Genomic DNA, 13,585 nt, shown 5'->3' with positions numbered 1-13,585 from the left:
AGAGGAGGCAGGGTAGCCTAGTGGTTAGAGTGTAGAGGAGGCAGGGTAGCCTAGTGGTTAGAGTGTAGAGGCGGCAGGTAGCCTAGTGGTTAGAGTGTAGAGGCGGCAGGGTAGCCTAGTGGTTAGAGTGTAGAGGCGGCAGGGTAGCCTAGTGGTTAGAGTGTAGAGGTAGCCTAGTGGTTAGAGTGTAGAGGCGGCAGGGTAGCCTAGTGGTTAGAGTGTAGAGGCGGCACGGTAGCCTAGTGGTTAGAGTGTAGAGGTGGCAGGGTAGCCTAGTGGTTAGAGTGTAGAGGCGGCACGGTTGCCTAGTGGTTAGAGTGTAGAGGCGGCAGGGTAGCCTAGTGGTTAGAGTGTAGAGGAGGCAGGGTAGCCTAGTGGTTAGAGTGTAGAGGAGGCAGGGTAGCCTAGTGGTTAGAGTGTAGAGGCGGCAGGGTAGCCTAGTGGTTAGAGTGTAGAGGCGGCAGTGTAGCCTAGTGGTTAGAGTGTAGAGTAGGCACGGTAGCCTAGTGGTTAGAGTGTAGAGGAGGCAGGGTAGCCTAGTGGTTAGAGTGTAGAGGCGGCACGGTAGCCTAGTGGTTAACCAACTCCATCCCTCTCTCCATCTCCTGGGTTAACCAACTCCACCCCTCTCTCTATCTCATGGGTTAACCAACTCCATCCCTCTCTCACTCTCTCCATCTCCTGGGTTAACCAGCTCCATCCCTCTCTCCATCTCCTGGGTTAACCAGCTCCACCCCTCTCTCTATCTCATGGGTTAACCAACTCCATCCCTCTCTCACTCTCTCCATCTCCTGGGTTAACCAGCTCCATCCCTCTCTCCATCTCCTGGGTTAACCAACTCCATCCCTCTCTCCATCTCCTGGGTTAACCAGCTCCATCCCTCTCTCCCTCTCTCTATCTCCTGGGTTAACCAACTCCATCCCTCTCTCCATCTCCTGGGTTAACCAGCTCCACCCCTCTCTCTATCTCCTGGGTTAACCAGCTCCATCCCTCTCTCCATCTCCTGGGTTAACCAACTCCACCCCTCTCTCTATCTCATGGGTTAACCAGCTCCATCCCTCTCTCCATCTCCTGGGTTAACCAACTCCATCCCTCTCTCCATCTCCTGGGTTAACCAGCTCCATCCCTCTCTCCATCTCCTGGGTTAACCAGCTCCATCCCTCTCTCCATCTCCTGGGTTAACCAGCTCCATCCCTCTCTCCATCTCCTGGGTTAACCAGCTCCATCCCTCTCTCCATTTCCTGGGTTAACCAACTCCACCCTCTCTCCATCTCCTGGGTTAACCATCTCCATCCCTCTCTCCATCTCCTGGGTTAACCATCTCCATCCCTCTCTCCATCTCCTGGGTTAACCAGCTCCATCCCTCTCTCCATCTCCTGGGTTAACCAGCTCCATCCCTCTCTCCATCTCCTGGGTTAACCAGCTCCATCCCTCTCTCCATCTCCTGGGTTAACCAGCTCCATCCCTCTCTCCATCTCCTGGGTTAACCAGCTCCATCCCTCTCTCCATCTCCTGGGTTAACGTGCTCCATGTTGTTTGCTTGTGTTATTAAAGTTGTTAGATTTTACATGAACCATGCTAGCTTTGTTAGTTATAGTTTGTCAACATTGTTACGTACTACTCAAACTATTGATTAACCACAGTTAGAGAATCACTCAGACACATTTATTACTTTGTGGAAGTTCAAAGTCAAAGTATTTGCATAAACAAACACAAACACTTCCTGGTTCACCTCCACTGATCGTCGTCAGGAGCGGACCAAAATGCAGCGTGGTATGTGCTCATGATGATTTTTTAAATAAAAGAAAGCACTGAACAACTGAATACAAACTATACAAAACAATCAACGAATAACGACCGTGAAGCTATAATGAGAACTGTGCCGCCGCAAGCAACTAACATAGACAGTCACCCACAACCCACAATGACAAAACAGGCTACCTAAGTATGATTCTCAATCAGAGACAACTAATGACACCTGCCTCTGATTGAGAACCATACTAGGCCGAAACATAGAAATCCCCAAAATCATAGAAAAACAAACACAGACTGCCCACCCCAACTCACGCCCTGACCATACTAAATAAATACAACACAAAGGAAATAAAGGTCAGAACGTGACACATTGTGCATATTAGCCAGTCGGCCGCCAGTTAGATTCAGTGATCATAGGGAACGTGACTTTGTCAACTTCTGTGTAAAATGTCAATGTACACAGGAATATTTGAAATTGTTTTGGTGTTAGTTATGTAAACTGAAAGGTTTTGTATAGTTATTCATGTCATTTATTCATTTTTTTATAATTTATAATTTAATTACCTGCTAAAGTGAAGTCCTCCCCTGTTTTCATACGACTTGGTTTAGTCCTAAGGGCGACAAGGAGGGCTACTCTGTTAATGTTTTAGAACACCTGCTCATTCAAGGGGTTTTTCTATATTTTCAGACCTTCTGGAGGTCAGGAGGGGAACAATGCTGTTGGAGACAACATCTCCAATGTTCAAGCTTTCATGAGCTAATCCTTAAAATGCCCGCACCAGTAGAAATCCACTTTTTTTGAGCAGAAAGATAATGGCCAGAATTTACCCATGACGTTGCACCACGATTTATGTCAATAGGTCATTTTTTTTAGGCTAATATTATTTTATCATATATTTTTTGTGACATATATGGACTAGCAGTGACAAATTCAATCTGACCATTCCGTGCAAATCCATGTGAATGCGGTGTCTATTCCTATGATATGACATACCAATTATTGTCATCCTACGTTTGGTTTCAAGGCTGGGTTTTATTTTAATGTTACCACACCCACCAGCATGTCAGTGTTCATCAGTCAGAAATATCTGTAAAGTTATGCAAATGAGATGAGCCAAATTTTAAAAAGGGAGGGGCAAACATGTTGTTTTTTTTTACATTATTCATTATCATGATCAGAAAATTATCATAATTTCACTTATTTCTTTATTCTAGACTGTATTAAATAAATATACTAATATTATATATATGGAGTCATGTAGTAACCAAAAAAGTGTTAAACAAATTTAAATATATTTTAGATTTATATTCTTCAAAGTAGCCACCCTTTTCCTTGATGCAAGCTTTGCACACTCTTGGCATTCTCTCAACCAGCTTCACCTGGAATGCTTTCCCAACAGTCTTGAAGGAGTTCCCACATATGCTCAGCATTTCTTGGCTGCTTTTCCTTAACTGTGCGGTCCAACTAATCCAAACCATCTCAACTGGGTTGAGGTCAGGTGATTGTGGAGGCCAGGTCATCTGATGCAGCACTCTATCACTCTCTTGCTTGGTCAAATAGCCCTTACACAGCCTGGAGGTGTGTTGGGTCATTGTCCTGTTGAAAAACAAATTATAATCTCACTAAGTGCAAACCAGATGGGATGGCGTATCGCTGCAGAATGCTGTGGTAGCCATGTTGGTTAACTGTGCCTTGAATTGTAAATAAATCACAGACACCGGCAAAGCAACTCCACGCCATCACACCTCCTCCTCCATGCTTCATGGTGGGAATCACACATGCGGAGATCATTCGTTCACCTACTCTGAGTCTCACAACGACACGGAGGTTGGATCCAAAACTCTCATATTTGGACTCATCAGACCAAAGGACAGATTTCCACCGGTCTAATGTCCATTGCTCATGTTTATTGGCCCATCAAGTGTCTTCTTATTGGTGTCCTTCAGTAGTGGTTTATTTGCAGCAATTCGACCATAAAAGCCTGATTCACGCAGTCTCCTCTGAACAGTTAATGTTGAGATATCTGTTACTTGATCTCTCTGGAGCATTTATTTGGCCTGCAATTTCTGAGGCTGGTAAATCTAATGATCTTATCCTCTGAAGCAGAGGTAACTCTGGGTTTTCCTTTCCTGTTGCGGTCCTCACGAGAGCCAGTTTCATCACAGCGCTTGATGGTTTTTGCGACTGCACTTTCAAAGTTCTTGAAATTTTTCCAGATTTTCCAGATTGACTGACCTTCATGTCTTAAAGTAATGATGGACTGTCGTTTCTCTTTGCTTATTTGAGTCGTCCTTGCTATAATATGGACTTGTTCTTTTACCAAATAAGGCTTTCTTCTGTATACCACCCCTAGCATGTCACAACACAACTGATTGGCTCAAACGCATTACGAAGGAAAAAAAATACATTCCATTCCTCTCTCCACAAATTAACTGAAAAGACCTCCAATCCAGGTGACTACCTCATGAAGCTGGTTGAGAGAATGCCGAGAGTTTGCAAAGATGTCATCAAGAGAAGGTGTGGCTACTTTGTAGAATCTCAAATGTAACATATTATTTATTCTACAATGTAGAGAAAAAAAAAAACGAGTAGGTGTGTCCAAACTTTGAGACATCTACTGTCGGTATTGTTGTATATTGTTCTCTACGTAACCCTAACCCTAACCCTAACCCTAACCCCTAACCCTAACCCCTAACCCTAACCCTAACCCTAACCCTAACCCCTAACCCTAACCCTAACCCTAACCCTAACCCTAACCCCTAACCCTAACCCCTAACCCTAACCCTAACCCTTAACCCTAACCCCTAACCCTAACCCTAACCCTAACCCTAACCCTAACCCTCGTGCCGGGATCTGGAGACGGATCAGGACATTGGCTTAATACTTCGGCTCACACGGGGGGGGGTCTCTGGTCTCTGTAATGTGAATAAACTGATGTTACTGAGCGTTTGTTATACTCCCCCCACAGTGATTTTGAATAATGAATGTATTTCTTGAGAAGGGTGGAGGTCAGCTGATAGACAGGAACCTGATAGACAGGAAGCTGATAGAGCAGGACTGCCTCCAATATGGCACTCTATTCCCTATACAGAGGCCTACATTTGACCAGGGCCCCGGAGCCATTCAGGACACAGCCGGGCATTAGTAACACAGTCATGTCCCCTCTTCTTCAGCTAGAGGATGTTGCCATTAAAGACGATGTCAGGGATAAAGAATGAGACAAGGGAACACATCAGCCGATAGCTAGCCACAGAAATGGCCTAATATTGTGTGAAGTAAACAAGTGGGAGATAGTTGACAGGAAGTGTGTAACGGGGGGAGCAGCTAACAAGCTCACAACAAGCAGAGCCAGAAGGTGACCCAGATGGCAGCTGTTTGTTGATTTAACCTTTCATTTAACTGGTCAGTTAAAGAACTAATTCATATTTACAACGGACGGCCTACCACCGGGCCAAACCCATACGACACGCCCCTATGGGACTCCCAATCACAGCCAGATGTGACACAGACTGGAATCGAACCGGGGACTGTAGTGACACCTCTTGCCCAAATGGCACCCTATTCCCTATATAGTGCACTACTTTAGACCAGAGCCCTATTCCCTATATAGTCCCACATGGCACCCTATTCCCTATATAGTGCACTATGACTTTGATCAACAGTACTTCTCCACAATTACTATTTCCATAGTCAAAGCAGAGGACATTAGACCTGTCTGAGTATAGACCCTGTTATGTTGTCCCTGTTATGTTGTCCCTGTTATGTTGTCCCTGTTGTCCCTCTAGACCAGTCAGTCTGGTCCCTGTTGTGTTGTCCCTGTTGTCCCTCCAGACCAGTCAGTCTGGTCCCTGTTATGTTGTCCCTGTTATGTTGTCCCTGTTGTCCCTCCAGGCCAGTCAGTATGGTCCCTGTTGTGTTGTCCCTGTTGTCCCTCCAGACCAGTCAGTCTGGTCCCTGTTGTGTTGTCCCTGTTGTCCCTCCAGACCAGTCAGTCTGGTCCCTGTTGTGTTGTCCCTGTTGTCCCTCCAGACCAGTCAGTCTGGTCCCTGTTATGTTGTCCCTGTTGTCCCTCCAGACCAGTCAGTCTGGTCCCTGTTGTGTTGTCCTTGTTGTCCCTCCAGACCAGTCAGTCTGGTCCCTGTTATGTTGTCCCTGTTGTCCCTCCAGACTAGTCAGTCTGGTCCCTGTTGTGTTGTCCCTGTTGTCCCTCCAGACCAGTCTGTCTGGTCCCTGTTATGTTGTCCCTGTTGTCCCTCCAGACCAGTCAGTCTGGTCCCTGTTATGTTGTCCCTGTTGTCCCTCCAGACCAGTCAGTCTGGTCCCTGTTATGTTGTCCCTGTTGTCCCTCCAGACCAGTCAGTCTGGTCGCTGTTATGTTGTCCCTGTTGTCCCTCCAGACCAGTCAGTCTGGTCCCTGTTATATTGTCCCTGTTGTACTCCACTTATAATAGATTGGTCTTGTTGTTGTTGTTGAGAGTGATGGGGACACCCATGAGATATAATAACAGGCTTTAGTCCAGTGAAGAAATGTTGTGTAGTAATATAGTTTTCATTAAGCTGTAAAATATCTACCACTTCGTCAGTGCAGCCCGTTTGTATTGGCCTATATGTCGTGGCAAACAGTCAGTCACAGTAGATAGACGACTCTCCGTCCGTCATCTCCAGTGGTGTGACAGGTGCGTCTCAGCCTCGTCATCAATTATGCAGCAGCGCCCCCTGTCTTCTTCCTTGACAACTACGTAGTCAGGGATATCAAATGGTCCCCTGGTTCAATGACTCCTTTCATCTCTGACGGAAGACCGGGCAGGTGCTATGTTGAGTCGACTTTGTTCTTATGACGCTAATTCCGTCAAAAAACAAAAAGCACAGGCCATTTTCTATAGAGGCGTAATGTTTGGAAACGTAAATCCTCGCCTCACAAGTAGAGAGGGGTGGAGGGGGGGGGGGGGGTACTATTTCTTTAAGAAGGTGTTTTTTTGTTAATAAACAATGAATTTAGACACCATGACGTCACCGCTGTAGACTGTCCACACTAGTCTGAATGCGTTGGGAGCCTAGCTGCCAGAGGGGTTTTAAACTCGACAGTAACGATAACGCATATTGTTTTAGCCTACATACATATATATATGTATATATATATATATATATATATATATATCCCTCTGAGGAGTTAATCCCAAACGGCGACATCTGCCGCGTCAAATAACATCTTTACGCAACGCTTCCTGGCTCCTGTCAATGTCGCCCAGTGCAGCAGGGATCAGAGTCTCTCTGTGCAATGCATATTTGAAGGCGAAACTTTAGCCTGTTCCGGTTCCCGAACGTTTGAAGACATCTGGAACGTGGAGTTTTAAATAATCCCATTGGAACGTAAAGCTACGCCGAAGTCGCGTCGTTCTGAGCGGTGAGTTGATGCGCGTCCAACCCTCGTCGAGTCACACACACTGATGTGATGTAAGCTATTTGAGTTGAGCCTGATGGACATAGAGACGTATTCAACCGCGTGTAATTGATTGTCTTGTCACGGTCATTTGGATATTCATGTTGAATTACCTTATGTACATTAATTATGGTAATGAGGCAACGTATTATTTTTTTTTAAATATCTATTGGGGACGTTCCCTTTTTGAAAGACAGACGTTGTGCGGTTTAATTTGACAATGAGTGATTATGTTACGGTGCGTCCTGGATGAGGTCATATCCCTATTATTTAGGCCGAGGAAAATTAAGATAATTTGGCGGCTCTACATTCACGTATGGCCAGCCCTTTTAGTCCAGATGGGATGGCAGGGGGTGGGGGGGGTGGGGGTGGGGGGGGGGGGGGGGGGGACTGCATGCCAAGGGCTTTTGACTGACAACAAAACATGACCTTTTCATGTGCACATTGCACGACAAAAACATCACTGAACACCCAGCAAGCATAACGTTTAATTTTTGGGGAGATTACATTGTAGCGTGGCCTGTTACAGAATAGCCTACAACAAGAGCAATGGCATGCTCTTGTAAACATCCGAGCTCATGCTAAAAGTGGGATCTCACGATTGTTCAGGCTAATAATATTCCTTGTTTCTCTGTTTTTTTAGGTTTTCGACTCGAACTGAAACGCTTTTGGGGGAAGAAAAAAACTCTGTGTTCTGCGTGGACGTTTGTTCCTGTCTCGCCCCATTCCGCCTAATCGCAGCAGATGGACGGTTGCTGAGAGCCGGGGAGTGAGATCAGCATCTTTTCACTCGTCGAGGCAGCATCCGAACAGCTGCAGCTGCTCGCTCCCTCTCTCCAGATCACTCTCTCCCGTACGCAGGAGAGAACGGAACGGAACTCTATTTTACAGCAAGGACCTTGCCTTATTCGGTAGATTCAACGAATTGTATGATTTGCAACCTAGACTTAAATTCTATTTGCTCATGGTTGTAACCTCGATGATGGTCTTGCTATTGGCGCCAAGGGGAGATGTAAACTGATTCGTTGGAGGTGGGTTGTAGCCGTAGCAGCGCTGTGCTGACTGACAAAGCGACAGACCGACAGAGCGAGGAGAGGAGAGGAGAGCAGAGGAGCTGTCCATAGGCTGGTGGTGCTGATGCGGCGGCTCTGAGAAAAGCAGAGAAACCGAGCATGGCTGCAGGGAAGTTACTGCTCTACGCCGGCCTGTCCCTCTCTCTGTGCGCCCTAGGAATGCTAGCAGTGGCGATCTGTTCCGACCACTGGTACGAGACTGACGCGCGGAGGTATCGGGAGCGCTGTCGGAGCTTCTCCAGCCGTAAGAACCCAGGCTTTATCTACATCCCCAACAACAGCCTCCCTCTGCGGGCTAGCCGCTCCAGACTGGACCGCTGGGAGGACAAGCTGCTCCTAGCCCGGAACAGAAGGCAGCTGTTCGCTATGTCCGCCGCGGACGAGTGTAGCAGGCAGTACAACTCCACCAACATGGGACTGTGGAGCAAATGCCACCGACTGGGCTTCGACCAGGACACAGAAGACCTCATTCGCAAAGGTAAGAGAGAAGAAACGTATACTACAGTACATAATTGTATACAATAAGACAGCAGGTCTACTGTTACATAACGGGGGTCTATCTGTGTGTAGTCTATGTGTTTACCTAACCAAACATCAAGCCACTATGAATATTGCTCATATTGGGAAATTATGAAATAGTTTGTTTTGGTTGACCGTGGTTAGTTGCGCTCTTCGCAAGCCCCTGGCTAGACAATTAGGCTTCAGAAGAATCCTATTATTCAAGCTCTTCAAGCCACCATCTCGCTCAGAGAGAGCGTGGTAAGATAGAGAGAGATACGTCACCAACACCTCTGTGTAATGCCGGATTTCAAATGTCCTTCAGCTGAGTCGTGTGTGTCATGTTGTAGGAGGAGAGTACAGGCTGATGCACCATGGCAACACAAAGCTCTGATCCACTAGATGGTAGTAGGCCTGCTGCTTGCTGTAACTACGACTCCATTCTCACATCTACCGTTCGCTGTCTCTCTCTCTGTGTCTCTACCTCTCTCTGTCTCTGTGTCTCTACCTCTCTCTCTCTCTGTGTCTCTACCTCTCTCTCTGTGTGTCTCTACCTCTCTCTCTGTGTCTCTACCTCTCACTGTCTCTCTCTCTGTGTCTCTACCTCTCTCTCTGTGTGTCTCTACCTCTCGCTGTCTCTCTCTCTGTGTCGCTACCTCTCTCTCTCTGTGTCTCTACCTCTCTCTCTGTGTCTCTACCTCTCTCTCTGTGTCTCTACTTCTCTCTCTGTGTCTCTACCTCTCGCTGTCTCTCTCTCCCTGTGTCTCTACCTCTCTCTCTCCCTCTCTCTGTCTCTACCTCTCTCTGTGTCTCTACCTCTCTCTCTTTCTCTGTCTCTACCTCTCTCTCTTTCTCTGTCTCTACCTCTCTCTCTCTCTGTGTCTCTACCTCTCTCTCCATCTCTACCTCTCTCTGTCTCTGTGTCTCTACCTCTCTCTCTCTACCTCTCTCTCTCTGTGTCTACCGCTCTCTCTCTGTCTCTTCCTCTTTCTCTCTGTGTCTCTACCTCTCTTTCCGTCTCTACCTCTCTCTGTCTCTGTCTCTACCTCTCTCTCTGTCTCTACCTCTCTCTCTGTGTCTCTACCTCTCAGTGTCTCTACCTCTCTCTCTGTGTCTCTACCTCTCAGTGTCTCTACCTCTCTCTCTCTCCCTCTCTCTGTCTCTCTCTCTATCTCTACCTCTCTCTCTGTCTCTACCTCTCTCTCTGTGTCTCTACCTCTGTGTCTCTACCTCTCTCTGTCTCTAACTCTCTCGGTCTCTGTGTCTCTACCTCTCTCTCTGTCTCTACCTCTCTCTCTACCTCTCGTTCTTCGTCTCTACCTCTACCTCTCGCTCTCCGTCTCTACCTCTCTCTCTGTGTCTCTACCTATCGCTGTCTCTCTTTCTCTGTGTCTCTACCTCTCTTTCTCTCTGTCTCTACCTCTCTCTCTGTGTCTCTCTCTCTCTCTCTACCTCTCTCTGTGTCTCTACCTCTCTCTCTCTCTCTACCTCTCTCTCGCTGTCTCTACCTCTCTCTCTCTCTGTCTCTACCTCTTTCAATTCAATTCAATTCAATTCAAGGGGCTTTATTGGCATGGGAAACATGTGTTAACATTGCCAAAGCAAGTGAGGTAGATAATAGATTGTAGATAATAGATACTATTTTTTCTCTCTGTCTCTACCTCTCTCTCTGTGTCTCTACCTCTCTCTCACTGTCTCTACCTCTCTCTCTCTATGTCTCTACCTCTCTCTCACTGTCTCTACCTCTCTCTCTCTGTGTCTCTACCTCTCTCTCTCTCTCTTTCAATTCAATTCAATTCAATTCAAGGGGCTTTATTGGCATGGGAAACGTGTTAACATTGCCAAAGCAAGTGAGGTAGATAATATACAAAAGTGAAATGAACAATAAAAATGAACAGTAAACATTACACATACAGAAGTTTAAAAACAGTAAAGACATTACAAATGTCATATTATATATAAATATACAGTGTTGTAACAATGTACAAATGGTTAAAGTACACAAGGGAAAATAAATAAGCATAAATGTGGGTTGTATTTACAATGGTGTTTGTTCTTCACTGGTTGCCCTTTTCTTGTGGCAACAGGTCACAAATCTTGCTGCTGTGATGGCACACTGTGGAATTTCACCCAGTAGATATGGGAGTTTATCAAAATTGGATTTGTTTTATAATTCTTTGTGGATCTGTGTAATCTGAGGGAAATATGTCTCTCTAATATGGTCATACATTGGGCAGGAGGTTAGGAAGTGCAGCTCAGTTTCCACCTCATTTTGTGGGCAGTGAGCACATAGCCTGTCTTCTCTTGAGAGCCATGTCTGCCTACGGCGGCCTTTCTCAATAGCAAGGCTATGCTCACTGAGTCTGTACATAGTCAAAGCTTTCCTTAAGTTTGGGTCAGTCACAGTGTCAGGTATTCTGCCAATGTGCACTCTCTGTTTAGGGCCAAATAGCATTCTAGTTTGCTCTGTTTTTTTGTTAATTCTTTCCAATGTGTCAAGTAATTATCTTTTTGTTTTCTCATGATTTGGTTGGGTTTAATTGTGCTGTTGTCCTGGGGCTCTGTGGCTCTCTCTCTAACTCTCTCTCTGTGTCTCTCTCTCTCTGTGTGTCTCTGCCTCTCTCTCTGTCTCTACCTCTCTCTCGGTCTCTACCTCTCTCTCTGTCTCTACCTCTCTCTCTGTGTCTACCTCTCTCTCTGTGTCTCTACCTCTCTCTCTGTCTCTACCTCTCTCTGTCTCTACCTCTCTCTCTGTGTCTCTCTCTCTCTGTGTCTCTGCCTCTCTCTCTGTCTCTACCTCTCTCTCTGTCTCTGCCTCTTACTCTGTCTCTACCTCTCTCTCTCTCTGTCTCTACCTCTCTCTCTGTCTCTACCTCTCTCTCTGTCTCTACCTCTCTCTGTCTCTACCTCTCTCTCTGTCTCTACCTCTCTCTCTGTGTCTCTACCTCTATCTGTGTCTCTGCCTCTCTCTGTGTCTCTGCCTCTTACTCTGTCTCCACCTCTCTCTCTGTGTCTCTACCTCTCTCTCTGTGTCTCTACCTCTCTCTCTGTGTCTCTACCTCTCTCTCTGTGTCTCTACCTCTCTCTCTGTGTCTACCTCTCTCTCTCTGTCTCTACCTCTCTCTCTCTGTCTCTGCCTCTCTCTCTGTCTCTGCCTCTCTCTCTGTCTCTGCCTCTCTCTCTGTCTCTGCCTCTCTCTCTGTCTCTGCCTCTCTCTCTGTCTCTACCTCTCTCTCTCTGTCTCTACCTCTCTCTCTCTGTCTCTACCTCTCTCTCTGTGTCTCTACCTCTCTCTGTGTCTCTACCTCTCTCTCTGTGTCTCTACCTCTCTCTCTGTGTCTCTACCTCTCTCTCTGTGTCTCTACCTCTCTCTCTCTCTCTGTGTCTACCTCTCTCTCTGTGTCTACCTCTCTCTCTGTGTCTACCTCTCTCTCTGTCTCTACCTCTCTCTCTGTCTCTACCTCTCTCTCTGTCTCTACCTCTCTCTCTCTCTCTATGTCTCTACTTCTCTCTGTGTCTCTACCTCTCTCACTGTCTCTACCTCTCTCTCTCTATGTCTCTACCTCTCTCTCACTGTCTCTACCTCTCTCTCTCTGTGTCTCTACCTCTCTCTCTCTCTCTTTCAATTCAATTCAATTCAATTCAAGGGGCTTTATTGGCATGGGAAACGTGTTAACATTGCCAAAGCAAGTGAGGTAGATAATATACAAAAGTGAAATGAACAATAAAAATGAACAGTAAACATTACACATACAGAAGTTTAAAAACAGTAAAGACATTACAAATGTCATATTATATATAAATATACAGTGTTGTAACAATGTACAAATGGTTAAAGTACACAAGGGAAAATAAATAAGCATAAATGTGGGTTGTATTTACAATGGTGTTTGTTCTTCACTGGTTGCCCTTTTCTTGTGGCAACAGGTCACAAATCTTGCTGCTGTGATGGCACACTGTGGAATTTCACCCAGTAGATATGGGAGTTTATCAAAATTGGATTTGTTTTATAATTCTTTGTGGATCTGTGTAATCTGAGGGAAATATGTCTCTCTAATATGGTCATACATTGGGCAGGAGGTTAGGAAGTGCAGCTCAGTTTCCACCTCATTTTGTGGGCAGTGAGCACATAGCCTGTCTTCTCTTGAGAGCCATGTCTGCCTACGGCGGCCTTTCTCAATAGCAAGGCTATGCTCACTGAGTCTGTACATAGTCAAAGCTTTCCTTAAGTTTGGGTCAGTCACAGTGTCAGGTATTCTGCCGCTGTGTACTCTCTGTTTAGGGCCAAATAGCATTCTAGTTTGCTTTGTTTTTTTGTTAATTCTTTCCAATGTGTCAAGTAATTATCTTTTTGTTTTCTCATGATTTGGTTGGGTTTAATTGTGCTGTTGTCCTGGGGCTCTGTGGCTCTCTCTCTACCTCTCTCTCTGTGTCTCTCTCTCTAGCTCTCTCTCTGTGTCTCTCTCTCTCTCTGTGTCTCTGCCTCTCTCTCTGTCTCTACCTCTCTCTCGGTCTCTACCTCTCTCTCTGTCTCTACCTCTCTCTCTGTGTCTACCTCTCTCTCTGTGTCTCTACCTCTCTCTCTGTCTCTACCTCTCTCTGTCTCTACCTCTCTCTCTGTGTCTCTCTCTCTCTGTGTCTCTGCCTCTCTCTCTGTCTCTGCCTCTTACTCTGTCTCTACCTCTCTCGCTCTCTGTCTCTACCTCTCTCTCTCTCTGTCTCTACCTCTCTCTCTGTCTCTACCTCTCTCTCTGTCTCTACCTCTCTCTGTCTCTACCTCTCTCTCTGTCTCTACCTCTCTCTCTGTGTCTCTACCTC

General features: G+C 46.2%; 1 protein-coding gene across 1 annotated transcript in view; it reads left to right on the top strand.

The window, feature by feature from the left end:
- The first annotated feature begins 6,757 nt into the window (after positions 1-6,757).
- Positions 6,758-13,585, top strand: part of tmem178bb (transmembrane protein 178Bb) — a 155,705-nt gene continuing 148,877 nt past the window's right edge. Inside the window, exons 1-2 of the mRNA XM_090201386.1 lie at positions 6,758-7,160; positions 7,840-8,747. Coding sequence (XP_090057512.1) covers positions 8,369-8,747 — 379 coding nt within the window. The 5' untranslated portion in view covers positions 6,758-7,160; positions 7,840-8,368. The remainder of the gene's footprint in view (positions 7,161-7,839; positions 8,748-13,585) is intronic.

The sequence above is a fragment of the Oncorhynchus mykiss genome, chromosome 15 (genome assembly GCF_057628025.1).
Source record: "Oncorhynchus mykiss isolate SJ-2025 chromosome 15, ASM5762802v1, whole genome shotgun sequence".
Classification (NCBI taxonomy): Eukaryota; Metazoa; Chordata; class Actinopteri; order Salmoniformes; family Salmonidae; genus Oncorhynchus; species Oncorhynchus mykiss.
Note: the sequence above shows the minus strand (reverse complement) of the source record. Positions and strands in the feature narration are given on the sequence as shown.